This window comes from Amblyomma mixtum, chromosome 3 (genome assembly GCF_055824585.1).
Source record: "Amblyomma mixtum isolate Tamu chromosome 3, ASM5582458v1, whole genome shotgun sequence".
NCBI lineage: Eukaryota > Metazoa > Arthropoda > Arachnida > Ixodida > Ixodidae > Amblyomma > Amblyomma mixtum.
Window position 1 is genome coordinate 43,606,480 of NC_143014.1, and position 16,064 is coordinate 43,622,543.

The following is a 16,064-nucleotide window of genomic DNA, read 5'->3' on the forward strand; positions in this document are numbered from 1 at the left end:
TGCACGTCAACTCGCGGGCTTCACCGCAAGATCCAAGATTTCCGCTTCCATACGGAGCTTGCAAAGAGAAACGAGCAAGGAAACAATGAAATACACCGGGTGTCCCAGCTAAAGACCAGCTGAGGGCTGTTGAGAGTCCTGCATATTTTTCGTTCTGCCAAATTAACTAACTCTTTATTTATTGACTTCAGGAACAAAGTGTCAATTCGGAAGTTGTAGATCGTCATAAAAAAATAGCTGATAGAAAAAAAAACAGGTACCGCTTACGCAGTTTTTTCTCAAAAGTTTTAAAAAACTCCCAAAATAAAAAAACCTTCCACGTGACAGCAGTGCTGCTTCAGCGACCCAAAGCGCATCTTAAAGAACAAAATCCGCTTTCCCGTGAGAGATATGCGCCAACAGCTGGTCACCTCTTTTCACGCCGGTAATAGTAATAATAAAAAAAGGCTTCGTAATGGTACATTGGTGCACACAATGCAGCTGGCTGTTTTTCAAGACAGTCTGCAACTTCTAAATTGACACTTTGTTCCTGAAGCCAATGGTTAAAAAGTTAGCTAATCTGCTTAACTCCGGAGCGCGAAAAAACACTGCAGACCAGGCCACGTGACTCTCGACAGCCCTAACAGCTTGAATACCCTTAGGTGGGACGCCTCGTACATGCCACTTTTGCTACATGCACGCCAGAGTATGGTGGCTAGCCAGAGTGACCACAGGGCGTTCACGCAAGTCTGACCACGCCACGATTCTCTGTCCTCTCCCTCTGGCATGTCGGTGCTGCGTGAGAAGCTGGCTGCCAAAGGGCAAATTCATGGGTCACTCTTACTGGGGCGGTCCCACGTATTCCCTGGACTTTCGTACGTAGAAAAAACTGGTCCGCCATGCATGGCTATGTAACGCGAGGCAGCCTCTACCCTCTTCCCCAATTCACTCCAATATCACCCATTCTCCCGCTCAGAGCGAGGAAGTTACAGCGCATGATGCTCCTCCTCCCAGCGGCGACATCTCCCCGCCGTGTGAGCAGGGTCAGCTCGTCCTACAGCCTTTGCACCGGAGGTCGCAATGGCGCGAAATGAATCTCGCACATGTATTCGCTCACGAAAACGACAGACTCATGCGCGGGGGATCACCGGGCGTGCGAGCCTGCCGGTACAATCCGCTGGGTGTAGGTATACCCTCGCGTTCGGACACGCGCCGGGTCATGCCGGATCACAGCGGACGCTTAGGGGGCCGTCGCTTGTGTGGGCAAGCAGTTGACGCTGCCACAATTCCTCTCCCGCTAGCAAAAGCATACGGCAACAAAAAATCACCATACTTTGCTCTGAACAGCAATACGTCAGAGAAAACTATTATTCCTGCTCGGGCCGTGCCATATCCGCACTCGGTTCCCAATCCGAAGGTCGTGGCATCGAATCCTTGTATATTCATGTATGTTTATTTGTTTCCTTTATTGTGTTATGCGTGATCGGCGCTGTCGGAAAGCTATCCCGCCCTTAATTATCCCGAAAAACGCTTCGCTTGCATTTTTCGTTAAACGGCTGATACCTGGGACCAACAGGGTATCAGCCGGTTGCACTCCTTTCCTATAGGGGGCCAACGGTTAGACCCTTTGAACCCTTTGCAGTTAGCCCCGAAAAAGACTAATGCCTGTGACAAATCCACAAAAGGAGTAAACACTCGCCCTCTTTTGTCCTTTTTTTCTTAGAGTGTGGGAACTCTTCCGTCGATTACGACATTAGTCATCACTGCCACCGCACGGCGCGGTTGGTGTGAAAATGAGGTTTCACGTCGCGAAGCGAAGACACCACAGACGATCGAGGGCTCCGGACTAATTTTGATTGCACGAGGTTCTGTGACGAGTATTTACATCACACATAACGGACTTTTTTTTTTAATTTTGCCTCCATAAAAATGCTGCCGCTCCAGGCAGGATTCCATCCCGAACTCGATGGACACATCCGAGGCGTACGGGCGGAGCGCCTACGCGCACGGGCGTGCGCTGGAGCCTGTCTGCGCATGCGCGAGGCGCTACGCGCGAGCAGGCGCGAGCGGGGCGCAGATATCTGTGCATGTCAGATATCGGCGCCTGCGCACGGGCGCCAGCGCGCGCGTCGGAAGCGGGGTCCGGTTGACAACAATCGGAGGACCGCGGGGCTCTCGAGGACTCTTTTCTTCATAGCTTCGTGTTCCCCGAACATTTCTTCGCGGTTTAATTCGTCCTTTCAGTGCCCCCCAACCACCTTTTTCACGGCTTGACATTCTTTCACTCGGCTCGGGAGGGGGAGCGAGCCAGCACCAGGAGCATGGAGGTGAATGCCACTTTTCGACGCCCGTCGCGGCGCGTGCTGGGCGCGCAGGCGCTTCGCGTGTACGCCTGGGAAGTGTCCATCGAGGTGGGGCTTAAGCCCCACCTCGATGGACACTTCCGAGGCGTACGGGCGGAGCGCCTACGCGCACGGGCGTACGCTGGAGCCTGTCTGCGCATGCGCGAGGCGCTATGCGCGAGCAGGCGCGAGCGGGGCGCAGATATCTGTGCATGTCAGATATCGGCGCCTGCGCACGGGCGCTAGCGCGCGCGTCGGAAGCGGGGTCCGGTTGACAACAATCGGAGGACCGCGGGGCTCTTGAGCACTCTTTTCTTCATAGCTTCGTGTTCCCCGAACTTTTCTTCGCGGTTTAATTCGTCCTTTCAGCGCCCCCCAACCATGTTTTGTTGACGGCTTGACATCCTTTCAGTCGGCTCGGGAGGGGGAGCGAGCCAGCACCAGGAGCATGGAGGTCAATGCCACTTTTCGACGTCCGTCGCGGCGCGTGCTGGGCGCGCAGGCGCTTCGCGTGTACGCCTGGGAAGTGTCCATCGAGGTGGGGCTTTAGGCGTACGGGCGGAGCGCCTACGCGCACGGGCGTACGATCTGCACATGCGCGAGGCGCGACGCGCGAGCGGGGCGCAGATATCTGTGCATGCCAGATACCGACGCCTGCGCACGGACGCTCGCGCGCGCGTCGGAAGGAGGGCGCGGTTTACAACAATGGGATAGGGTGCCTCGATGCCAGCGAGGCATCGAGGCACCCTACAATGGGAGGACCGCGGGGCTCTCGGGAACTCTTTTCTTCGCGGCTTGAAGCTCTTTCAGGTTCCCCCAATTTTTCATGGAATCCTTTGAGCTCCCGAACCATCTTTTATTCACATACAGCGACAGCTGTATGTGGCACGTCCGGCGAAACCATGCTGTCGTCGATGTCTGTGCTCTCCTCCTCGCTGCGCCTGCGACGCCGGTGGCGGACGTCGGGAGTGACAGGCGCAGCGAGGGAAATAGAGAGGCCTAAGGGCAGAAGTTCAGCAGAGATCAGAAATATAGAAATAAATCGGAGAGCTGTTGGACGATCAGCACTAGATGCCCACAGCAAAGCCACAAACGAGGCAGTACAGGGGGATATGGGCTGGACATATTTCGAAGCACAGGAAGCTCAGAGTAAAATACTATATATGAAGAATGCCTGAGGAAATTGGACAATAACAGGTGAGAAAGAGACTTTAATGAATAAAGGACAGGGAATAACAGGTGGGCAGCTAAGGTATTTAAATACTTATACAGTTAGAGCATTGACTCACAATGGCAGAAAAGTCTATATATTGAACTAACCAGTAAGTGCAGCACACAAGTAGAGAGAAATAGAGCTTTAAATGACAAGTAAAAAACCAAGAAGGTAAAAACTAGATTAATTCAATGGAAAAGAAGCAGAGAGTAGAACTGTTCGGAAATTAGAAAACGCTGATCAGGAACGAATCGTTCTATGATAACTCAAGAGGTAGTGCCCTACTCTTTGAAGCTAGATGAGGATGTCTTAGAACGCAAAGTTACAAAAAGAAATTTAACCAACATGAAAGATGTGCAGTGTGTGATAAATCTGTAGAAACAATGGAACAGCTTATACTCAAATGCGATGGCATTCATCCGGATGTCGATGCAGGCACAGTTACTCTCCCTGAGGACCTAGCTCTAAGGTGTAGAGGTAACAATGGTCATCTGAATGAATCTGCGGTGAAGGTTAGCACAAAGCGATTGAAAGACTGGTGGCTCAAAAGCAGAGAGGTGAGAATAGGTTAGAAGTGTAGGATTAAAAATGTATTTAAAGAAAATGGCAAATTTATAGATTGATTTATTACACCGTTAAAGAAATAGGAAGAAAAAAGAAAAAAGCAGTAACTTAGAACGTTGAACCCCATAAAACCATAACACCAACCTTATCAGCAATCAGTGTCGTATTGTTTCAGTGGTAACAGTAGCCTCGTGCAAGGCCAGGTCGCAAGGTCAACGCTTTGTGGTGTCTGCCTGTTCGTGTTCGTTTTTGTGTGTGTGAATGTAAGCAGGAAGTACCAACTAGACTGGAAATTCATTTTGAGCAAGTTCATTTTTAGTTCTCAGGGCTCTTTCCTTCTCAACTATCAGTGTCATATTGTTTTAGTGGTAGCGGTAGCCTCGTTCAAGGCCAGGTCACTCGGCCAGCGCTTTGTGGTGTCTGCCTGTTCGTGTTCGTTGTCGCGCATGTGAATGCAAGCAGGACGTACCAACTAGCCCGGCAATTCATTCTGAGCAAGTTCATTTTTAATTCTCAGGGCTCTTTCCTTCTTAACGATCAGTGTCGTATTATTTCAGTGGTAGCAGTAGCCTCGTGCAAGGCCACGTCACTCAGCCAGAGCTTTGTGGTGTCTGCCTGTTTGTGTTCGTTACCACGCGTGTGAATGTGAGCACGAAGTACCAACTAGACCAGCAATTCGTTTTGAGCAAGTTCATTTTTGGTACTTAAGACTCTTTCCTTCTCAAGGATCAATGTCGTATTGCTTCAGTGGTAGCAGTAGCCTCGTGCAAGGCAAGATCCAAATGTACACAGCTCTCTAATTTTTTAATCAATATTATGGAAGCGCTGACCAGACGGTTGCTCCGTGTCTGATGCAGGACCAGAGTATGCGCATGCACACAGAGCGCTTGTTAGTTGCAGCGTTGTCCACTCCTGCTGGACGGATGCTCGCAGCTCAGATGAAAGCATGCATCTTCAGGTAGACCCAGCATGCACCCGAAATATTTTCAACAAATTTGGTGCAGAAAAGTTTGAGTCTCAGTTGCCTCACAGTATGTTGCTACATTTTCAAAACTTCTGTTTTGGCTGACTGTCATTCAAATAGCGCAAATTACTCCCCGAGTACCAAACGACAAAAGGATATGCATAGCTATAGAATGCCACTGCCCGGAATGACTGAAAGGAACATAGACAGAGTATAGCGGGAACTACACAAGCCACTGTAAATAGGATCGTGCAAGCTTTTCGGGATGAAGGGCAGACCGGTGACGCACCTCGCAACTACCGTCGCAAGACAAATGAAAAAAAGAATAGGCTTTCGGTTGCTGCTGCTTGTGACAATCCCTTCATGACAGCCGCCAAGATGTAGTATGCGGCTTCGCTCAACATTAGTGATGAACTGGAATGCCAAAGGCTAAAAGAAGCTGGCCTGAAAAATATAATCGCAGCACAAAAGTCTTTACCTTCTCCGGAGGTGAAGGCGAAAAGGCTTGCTTCCGCCAAAGTGCACGCTCGACGGAGCGCCAAAGACTGGCGGAATGTCGTATTCACAGACGAGCGTGCCATCTCAACGGAGAGGTATCAGAAGCAGGAAGTGTACAGGCCAGATTTGATGAGGTTAGTGTTCTTATTCACAGTGTATTTTTGTAATAAGCTTTGTTACCGATGGAGCTATAGGGGTTCATGTGTACGCGTGCATGCGTGAGTTCTAGTCATCAAATTCGTGGATGCTTTTGTGCAGACTACTACATGACAATTATTAACCAGGAACTCAATCCGCATCTGCTGGATGGCCCCTTCCACAATGGATTATTACTCCTTCTCCGGCAAGATTTGTCACCACCAGTGCAAACAGCAGGCATCGTGAAAAGTCGCATGGAGGGGGGCCTCACTGTGATGACAATCAACTGGTCACCAAAAGCTGCTGCTTTGAATAAAATAAAAATGTGTGGGGAATATAGAAGGCCAAACTTGCAAAAAAAAAAAGGCTTTCCACAACACATCCTGCAACCAACTTTGGTACGCAGTTGAGTTAGAATGGGAAAAACTGCAGGCAGATCAGCAGCTTGCGGACACACTCTAAGAACATCTTCCCCGCCATGTTGCTGGTGTTGTAACAGACGATGGAGAATTCCAAAGTTAATAAATTGGCTCTCATGCAACAACCGCCCATTCACTGCACATGTCCCAGGTTTCCAGCTTACCATGCAACAAAGAAGAGATTTTATAAAAGTGATTTTATTACTTCCAATACAATATGTTTTGGGCGTGGTGAATATGTATGTTCATTTTTCATTTGACGTAACACGATGCCGCGGTAGTCAAAACAGACTCTGGTTAATCTTGTGGAGAAGAGACATTCTACGCTTTACATTTAGCGCCACTAAGTCAGGCTTGATAATTTAATGATTCCACTCAGAGCAAAATATTATATGAAGAATGCCTGAGGAAACTGAATGAAAGCAGGTGGGCAGCTAAGGTGTTTAAATACTTAGAATGTGTTGTGCATGTGTACGTGTGTGAGTGCGATAAAGGGGGCTTATACGATCCATGACATTTTATCTCTTGTAAGTTGTGAAAGACTATCTATGATTTACCCAGGAGGATTGTAACGACAAGGTGGACATTATGTCTGTGATACAGTGCTCAATCTGCTTCTATCCTAAGGGAGGGTGGCACACGGAATTGAAACCCCACATGAACACGTGCTCGCGAGCCCGACAGCGGTGCTCTCAAACGCAGAATTCGCGAACGCAGCCGCGTTTGATGATGCTGCGAAGGAGAGCAAACTTCGGGAACTTTGGACAGCGTCTACGGTTGCCACACATGGGTGATGAACGTGCATTTAGAGATTTGTAGCCGGCCATCAGTTACAGCCGTATCAGTTTCTAAAATTTTGAAAACGCGATTACCTACCCTCATCGCTGCGGCTCGACTAATTTGGGCCATTTCTCGCATTATTCGAAAATCGCGCTCTTATAGGATGGCGCAGAGCGACGTCAATCAAATCGCGACATTTCGTGACGCATGTACAACGTGACATTCTCTGTCCTTCTCGCACTGGAGCAGCGAAGTTACAAGTAGCGGGGAGCATTGCAGCACAGGCGGGGCAGAGATTGTTGCCGACATGTGTGTCATGAAGTGCCACACGCACCTGCCGCACGTACCTGAGGATTTAAGGCCTGAAACTACATACTCGCTATAAGGGAGGCCATAGTCGAGAACTTCCCAGTTAATTTAGACCTGCTGGGGTTCTTTAACATGCACCGACATCGCACAGCATAAGGGCGTTTTTGCACTTTGCCTCCATTGAAGTGCAGCCACCATGGTCACGATTTGATCCTGTGACCATGGGATCACCAGCTGAGTGCCAAGACTACTGAGTCACCGTGGTGGGTGGACAACTAGGTGCAATGCTAGCAGCTTCTACATCCACGCAGATGCACAAGTGGAGCCCGCAAAAAGCAGCCTCAACCGAGGATGCGCAATGTGGTTCTCAACCCTCCTTGAGTAAGGGATTAAGCGCTGGCAACGTACTGCATGGCAGGCGTGACCCATATTTCCATAGATGAGTCAAGCACACACACTCTGCTTTACAAAGCAAAGCACTGATGTTAACTGTGCTCTGAAGTAAGCCCAAGAAGCTATAGCAAAAGGATTTATAACGGCCACCCTCTGTTACACTTCCTTCCGCAGAGAAAACCTGTAGTTGAGACTGGTGGCCACTAGAGGGATGCGCTGTAGGGGTGTGCAAATAGCACTTCTTCAAAACCAAATCGAATAAGAGTAGTGCAGCTTTGCTGCTGAATCAAATACAGTGTTGCTAAAAAGCCGAATCAACTAGGAATGGAATATTTACACCAATATCCATACAAAATGAGAAAACATATGAAAGAGCGAAGCTTTAGCAGTGGCAAACATAAAAACTACTTTTTGCTACTGATGACAACTAACAATCTAGTGCCTGTGGTGGAGAGGAGTGGAGCTACTCATGAGCCACGGCCTCAGAGATTGGGCATCAAAGCTGCATTTGCTGAACCTGACTGAGCCCTGCCGCGTTGCCAAATTTTGGAGGCCATGAATGAGCATTATCAACACCGCAACTCGAATGGGCCGTGTCAAACGCTAGACCGTACATCTCTCGCAAAACGTCCGCAGCAGAAAAGATCTGCAGTGTAAGAGTGGGCCCTGTTTTTGAACCCAGTCGTTCAAGAAAACTATGGCATGCTTATTAAGGCACTGGTGCGCTGCCGGTAAAGTGATTGGTTGAGAGGGCAAGAACTGTAGCCGACCATAAAGTTAGCTGCTCAAGGACACTAATTCACGACACACCCCACTATAATTTTTTTTTTGTGTGTGTGGAAAGTCTGAAAAATTTAAAACAGACATATACATTTAACTTCACGAACAACGTGCCTAACTTCCACCCATATGAAATGGCTTGCAATGCTTTTGCATAAATATTCACATATCCACGCCGTCAACAGTGAGGCGATTGATATATTACTTGTGTGTTACTGATTTCAATCAACTGCACTTTGACAGAATCAAATTAACAATAATGATGGCCAGCACAGTTGCATAATAAAACATGAGTTGCTTCCTAACTAACTATAGCATAAAAATATATTTCAGCTCATTTACCTGTTTTCTTCTAATTCCCAATTCATCTGTTTGTATCACTAGTCACTTTTAATCATATACACAATTTCACTCCTGTATACATAAAATTAAAAAAATTTAATTACTTTGAGGCACTACAATGGGCCAGGACAGCAGCCATTAAGCCAATATCATACGCAGAAAGTACAGGTGAACAACAGTTTTTACTCAATGAATAAAGCACAAGGTTAAGCTGAGAGTCACGCATATCTAGAGCATATATTATGCAACAGTAAGGCTCGCTTGTCAAACATCCCAGGAACATCATTAGGGAAGTCTAGAATTAACATGCTGAAGGCCTGAAACTGATGCAAGATTTTGAAGATGCAAGATGCAAGAAAGCCACTACATGAAACTCTTGAAGTGCTTCCTTTTGCAGAATTTGAGTGCACCATTGATTTCATTAGCAATATTGATGCTGCTATGTGACCACTCACCCAAGAGTATAGTACAAAGGATGTGGTATAGCTATGGGGCATATGCTTACCAAGTCGTACAATGGCAAAAAAAAACAATTCTGTACTAATCTATTGCTGTTAATTTTAAGTTTGTAGCAAGTAGTAAATGTATCATATGAAAAGCTATTGGAGCAGAGAAGTGGCGTGAAGCTAATGCAACGCCATAAATAAAATTAACCAAGTATAGACACTTAACTTTTGGGTGCGTGTTTTCTTGTTTGTAACGATGCGTAAGGCATTATTACACAGGGATTACCACCTGGTACTCTCCTGGTATTTACAATTGAATTTCTTTCTCGTGCTGTTTCCGTATCGGTCTCAACAGCCGAACGAGGACTGTGACATCAAAGAGAAGTTACAGGTGACGTGAGGCATGCAAAGAATGCAATATAATCTCTGCTTCCCCATTCATTGTCATTCCAGATATTGAAGAGGATGGCTTTAGCACTGTAGTGAATTAAAATGTTGAAGCAGTGATTACATCTAAGTTTTTCCACGCCTCACGTGACATAAAACCTCACTTTGATAAAACCTCACAGCCATTGCCTAGAAACCGAAACTGAAACAGCACGACAGAAAAATTCATTTATAAATTATTTAGCAGTCATGCATGAATACAACATGGTGATTCATGCATAGTAGTGTCTTCCGCATCATTGTAGAGAAGAAAACATGCCAATGAAATCAGGTGTCTATACTCTTTTAAGAACAGTTTCCATTCTTCCACAAAGAGCTCCAGCTCTGTCCCAAACTTATGCCATTAAAAAGTGCTGGAGCAATTGTTGCAGGACACCTGCACTGCAGTTACTAAAGTGAATGAACCTAAAAGCCATCAGCAGGTGGGCAAGAAAACGCAAAATTAATATGTTGATCTGTGCAAGCACACACCTCTATGTAGGCGCCCCCAAGCCTCTGGCAAGAGGTGAAGAAACACATCACCCAAAAGGCCCCCAACAGCAAAGCTGAGCAGTAGCTTTAGTGTCCTGCAGCCACCTGAAAGAAGAAGACGGAATTAAACTGTAGCAAAAAACTACTAAGACACAAGAAATATGCTGAGTAGGTCCTTGTTCAAGACAGTGCCATAGCACCCTCAATAGAACCTGAATCAAATCTCAACTGCAATTACAAAAAGTGGAAGAAAAATCATTCGAAAAGTCACCGGCGAAAAAGAAAACGGCCAAAGGTCAAGAAATGAGTTCACCACTTGTTACAGTGAATTGTTTATCATACATTGGCAGAAACGCACCTTTCGCTTCCGCGTGTGAGACATGCACATGTGCTGTTGTGACACTTTTTTATTCAAATTAAAAACAGTTGAAAGTGCAGTGTTGTCCTGTAAACTTCACTCTTTTGTCCTGCGTCTGTTTTTTCACAGGTTGTTAAACGTAGGATTTGTACCAACTCGCCAAGGCTTGCACTCAGCATATAGGAGGAACATGCAGGTGACAAACTGCGCTTACTGCAGTAGTTCAGAACGGATCAATGGGAAAGCTGCAGCTGCATTTGCGGAACACGTGTGAGACAGAACAGAGTGATATATGAGATAACGAAACATATGCGCCTCTCCACACGAGACGCGTTGAGCGTATTGTTAAGTAAGTAAAGATATGAGTTCCCAAGCGAACCGAAAAGAAATAAGCGCACTTCCGACTGGACGCATGGCGCTTCTCAGCCTCTCATGCGTGTATCACGGCACTTCAGGGCATTGATAAGCCCCAAGTGGCCGGAGTGCCTCTTCACCACGGCCGCTTGAATTAAACCGGCACATGTATTTCCAAATGGTCCGGCGAGCTTTTTTTCCCTTCCCCTCTCACGACGCGCGCTCGCGCGGGTGAGAAGGCAATTGTGCTAGGATGGCTAACTGTGCTTAACTCGCGACGGCATGGAAAACTTGAGTGTAGCATGGCATATGACTTCAGTACTTGTTCTTTTATGCGTACTTTGCGGGAAAGGCAAGATAAATCCAGCTGTCATCTCAAGGAATAAAAAGGAAAAAAAAAAAAAACACGCTGACACTTACTGCGATTCTGCTTCAAGTTGACTCCAGTGTCTACTGGAACGAGCAGGAGCGGGAAAACACCGCTGAGCCCGACGACGCACGCTGCCGCAATGGAGAAGAGCCACGTTTGGTAGGTGCGTACAACGTCCGAGGCTGCCGTCACCAACGGGCCGGGTCCAGAAGCGTGGCCCCACAGCTGCCAGACCCGCAGCAGAGGCAGTCCTCCAGAGGCGGTCGTGTTTACCGATCGTCCGTGGTCGCACAGGACTCTGTCGAGGCCAGAGGCGGCCACGACGCCGAGCCGTAGCAGCTGAGCGGCCAAAGGCATGATTCGCGAATGGACAGCGCTGGGGGCCCGACTTCAAATGCGAGTCGAAGCACTTAGTTTCGTCGGAGCCATCGCATCTTGTATTCGACCACGCAACCGAGATACACAAGAGTTATCTCCATCTGCGGTGGAGGCGCCGTAATCTCTTCGGGTGAAGTACACGGCAGGAAGTGCTCACCGAAGACGTTTAAGGCCGCAAAGCGATAGCGCGGATCCTCGAGTGGGACGGGCGCTCCTTGTGCAGCCGCCGCGCATGGGTGGCATGGGCGACGTCAGTCAGTGGAGAGAAGAAGATGGAGAGTGCAGCAGGCAGCGGCAGCAGCGGCAGCAGCAGCAGCAGGCGCCTTTTCACGCCAAAGCAACGGATGGCATTGACGGAGGGGGCTCTTCTTCGCTGCAGGCGTCGATGCTGCTCGACACGAGCTGGCTAAACGCGGCACGCTCGCGAAGCGGCCGCCTTTGTCAGATTTTGGAGGCATTTGAAACACCGAGCTTAAGCTTTGTGCTCATTCCACCCGAAATTGCACACCACACAACGTACTACAAACTTAAAATGAGCTAGAACAAAACATTAGTTCTGGTTTTGATTTGGTTCCAAGTTGCTTCGTTTTACATAACATAAAAGTAAAGCTGCAGAGTACTAGTAATTCGCAATACTTGCATAATAATTTAATCTATGAGCAAATATATTCACCCAATATTGGTATAGTGGTGTTTATCATAAAACCAGCAGCCTACCACGCGCCAAGCCAGCCTTGATCTAGTAACGTTGATTCGCGCTCTCAGGCGCGCCATATTTAAGTATATCGGAAACAAGCAGCCGTGAGCAACTTCTATCGCCCGTAAACGCAATACATTTTCGTGGGTCCCTGAGAGCCGATAACAAAGGTATTTGCTTAAAATATTAAATATTACAAGGCGCTCGGAAGACCCACGAAGTGACGGGAAAGGATCCGGCCCGTTACCTAGTACGTGGCCAAAATTTAGTCGCCCGACCACACAACTACCACTCTGCAGAGAGAACTGGCTGCAGTATAGCATCATGTGCGATTTCTTCAACGCTACTTCAGTGGCTATTGTGCCGGCTCCATCCACGAGGAGTGAGAGGGAACAGTGATGGACAAAATTTTTCGGGATGCGGATTCGTGGTAAAAAAAAAAAAAAAAAAAAATTCTCCGCGGTCGGGCAATGCAGATCAATGAAAAGCATAGATGCATGAGGTGACATGTGTGCTCCATCCCCTGGATTGAATACCAGTTGACTGGCTAGCGATCGACGCAACGCAGAAATAATTTTATGCCGCAGATCTGTATTCCAAGACACATAATGCATATGCTAATTTTGTCTTAGGCATATGGTCGCTTCCAGGAAAGGGAAGAACGAACGTATATATGAACATATATGTTCATTTACGTAGCACCGATAAATTTCACAGTCGGAGGCTTCCAAATGTGAGAAAGCTAATTCGCGGGGTTTTTCGTAGCTGCAGACAAGCTATACTGGTCGAATATTGTTGTCCGCGCAGCACACTGTTGTAGGCACACTGAACGATCGGCCAAAAACTACGTATTTCTCAGCGCAAGACGGGCCACTGGCTTCGCATGTGTGCAACTGGCACTTCTTATGACTGGACGTATGACGGGAGTCAGAGGTCTGCATGTACACAGCACCCAAACATGTTTACATACTACAGACTTTCATGGCTTTCATACTTAAAGAACAGTTCGTAAAATGCTGTTTCATCCAAAATCATATATATCCGTTTCATATCCCAGACAACTATATTAGGTCCAAAAGATATCAACAGAATGTTGCAGTCCCAGCCATAATAATATGGAGCATGCTTCGGTGATCAGTCTTGTCACATCTTATAACTAAAAATTAGGAAGCACTTTATGGATAGGTTAGCACATGCCACTGGTGCGCTAATGCAAGAACCCAAGAATCCATCATATCTTGTCTACGGAACGTGCGAGAAACGTTCAAACACTAAAGCTTGTTCCATAATATTTTGGTCCCACCTGTACCTCCGAAAATATTTAATCCACAAAACAATGTTTCTTAACGACCACACTCAGTCCATTTTTATTGCCTCGGCTCGGAATGAACATCTACAGAATATCACCAAAAATTTTTTCACAGAAACTGTGACAGCAGCTGGGCAAAACACACACATGCATGGAAAATACATGTGACCCTCTTTGCATATTCTACAAAGGTGAAGTGAAAAAAGATGATTTTTTAATGCAGTAAGGTAATTTCAAGGGAGATGGTTTGTCCGGACAGGCGTCAATGTTTTGACAGTTGATTATATGTAATAATTATCAGATATATTATTGCGGCAATCCAATTAATCATACACAAAACACTGAGCCACAAATGCTATGAAACAGAAAACATCGTGCAGTAGATCGATCTCTGCAGTCTTGGTGCGAACATTATGCAAATGCATTAAGTAGAAAGAAATCTGCTTAAAGAAGGCACCTTTCCAAGCCCCATTCAAGGGGCTTTTTTAGTGTATATATTGCAACATAAACCATTTGGAAACTTTACAAGCTACATGCAGCTGAGTTCCTTGTGATGGTACTATGAGCCTGTCTAATTTATTCATGTCTCATTGCGAAGATCCACCGAAAGTTACCTACTGGAGTCTCAGCGATGTGCACTAAATGACATTCTGATCATATCATGAAATGCAAGTCAAGTGGACGTGTACTAGCAAACGATCTCTTGAGATTGCTCGCTCTGATGTTTCTCGCAAAATGATGTTTGATATTGGGACTATTTGCGATATCCTCTAAATATTTCTGGTTCCATGGGGTATACTTAAACACTGTTTCATCGAATGCTGCTTTATCAAAAAGGCTAGGCCAAATAAGGAAATGAAAATGCAGCTGCCATACTCATCAAATGAATAGAATGAGTTGTACTGCACATTATGTAAGTGATAGTAATTAAAGCTTTGGTGTGTGCATGGCTATTGGAATAAACAGCCAGTGACTTCAACTGATCAACCCAGACATTAATTAGAGAGTGCAACAATCTATTTCCCCAAATTTCCCGGAACACCGACCATATGCCCTTTGTAACTGAATGGTTGGTACCACACTTTTACACATCTGTTCCTCTCTTCAGAGAAACTATCATAATACCCTTGTGAAATCAATATCTTGGATAAGCCTACGAGATTAAGTTATCATGCACACTCAATGAATAGATATCTTGAGTGTTTTGTTGCACTAAGCTAGCTGTACATAATCAAAAAAGGAAAAGCACTATAATGCATGAAATATTGTAAGAAGCAGACCTTGTTGCAGCAAATGCCACTGCAAATGCTGCGAATTCCACTGCAAATGCTGCAAATGCTATATGCCAAATAGATGTATATATGCCAGCTAGATGTACACCAGATGTCTGATTAAGCATACCCAATATATTCAGTTCATATGAAAAGCCACAACTTCCAGGTTTTTTGCAATACCTATATGCTTGTAAGCCAAGGACTCCGAAAAGCTTAAGGATTATAAAAGTGACCACTGCTGAATTGTTTTTCTATGAAGGAAAAAATGAGGAGGGGGGAATCGTATGATTTCTTTCCAGAGGAGCGCATGTGAGAGAGCTTTAAGCAAATTCGAGCTACTTGCTATCATCCTGCCTTTGCCTTTTACAAACCATCCTTTGAAAAAAATCACGTGAGAATGATAAAATTCAATAAAATTGCACCAGCAAAATGTTGTTTGATGAATTGATTTTGCAAGAAACAGTTTAAACTAAACTTCTGCATCTCTCTAATGAGGCTTTAAGTCATGTTCATCCACTTCTCTGAGATGATTCTCATGAAGCATTTTCATCAGTAGTGTGACCACCAGAGTTTAATCACTAACCAAACAAGAAAAGAGCAGAGAAGCCACAGAAAGAAGCTTCTGAAGTAATTAACGACTGCAATAACTTGGCTGTGTTAAACTGCAATGCACAATGAAGCATGCAGTAGAAATTTAATTCAGACAGATGCAGTGTATTTCACTATTGCATAAGTGTTAACACATTCTACACTGATGCTATAACTCTTGAAGACTGAAAACCTCAAGGTCCTGCTTATATAGCTATGTAACAATTTCACCCTTAATGCACCACACTATTGCTTTCTCAACTGTTGTGTTTGCATGCAGCAAGTGGGCAGCAACATTTTGCACATGTGCGCAACAGTACAAAGAATATGTTTTTAGACTCCTCTATCAGAGCGCATGATTGCTGACCCTGGGATGCAAGTGCAATTCCAGCCACGGTGGCCGTGCTTCGAACAATAGAGGTGAAATGCAAAAGACACCAATCTGCCGTTCAATGTCTGTGCATATTAAAGAACTCCACATGATTGGAATTCTCCCAAAACCCTCCACAATGGAGGCTTTCTCACTTCCTTCTTTCACCCAGTCTCTCATGGCGCAGCTGAAGTGTCCACCTAAAAGTGGACTGCTGCTGTGCTTTTTCTTTCTCACAATCCAGTTACCTCAGTAAACAATGAAAACGTCTATACGAAACA

The 16,064-nt window shown here is 46.1% G+C and overlaps 1 protein-coding gene across 1 annotated transcript in view; it reads right to left on the bottom strand.

The window, feature by feature from the left end:
* Positions 1-12,051, bottom strand: part of Zip99C (Zinc transporter Zip99C) — a 39,619-nt gene extending 27,568 nt beyond the window's left edge. The window contains exons 1-2 of the mRNA XM_089578938.1: positions 11,218-12,051; positions 10,086-10,190 (exon numbers count right to left, since the gene is read on the bottom strand). Of these exons, the coding sequence (XP_089435064.1) occupies positions 10,086-10,190; positions 11,218-11,524 (412 nt within the window). The 5' untranslated portion in view covers positions 11,525-12,051. The remainder of the gene's footprint in view (positions 1-10,085; positions 10,191-11,217) is intronic.
* Between the last annotated feature and the right edge of the window lie 4,013 nt (positions 12,052-16,064).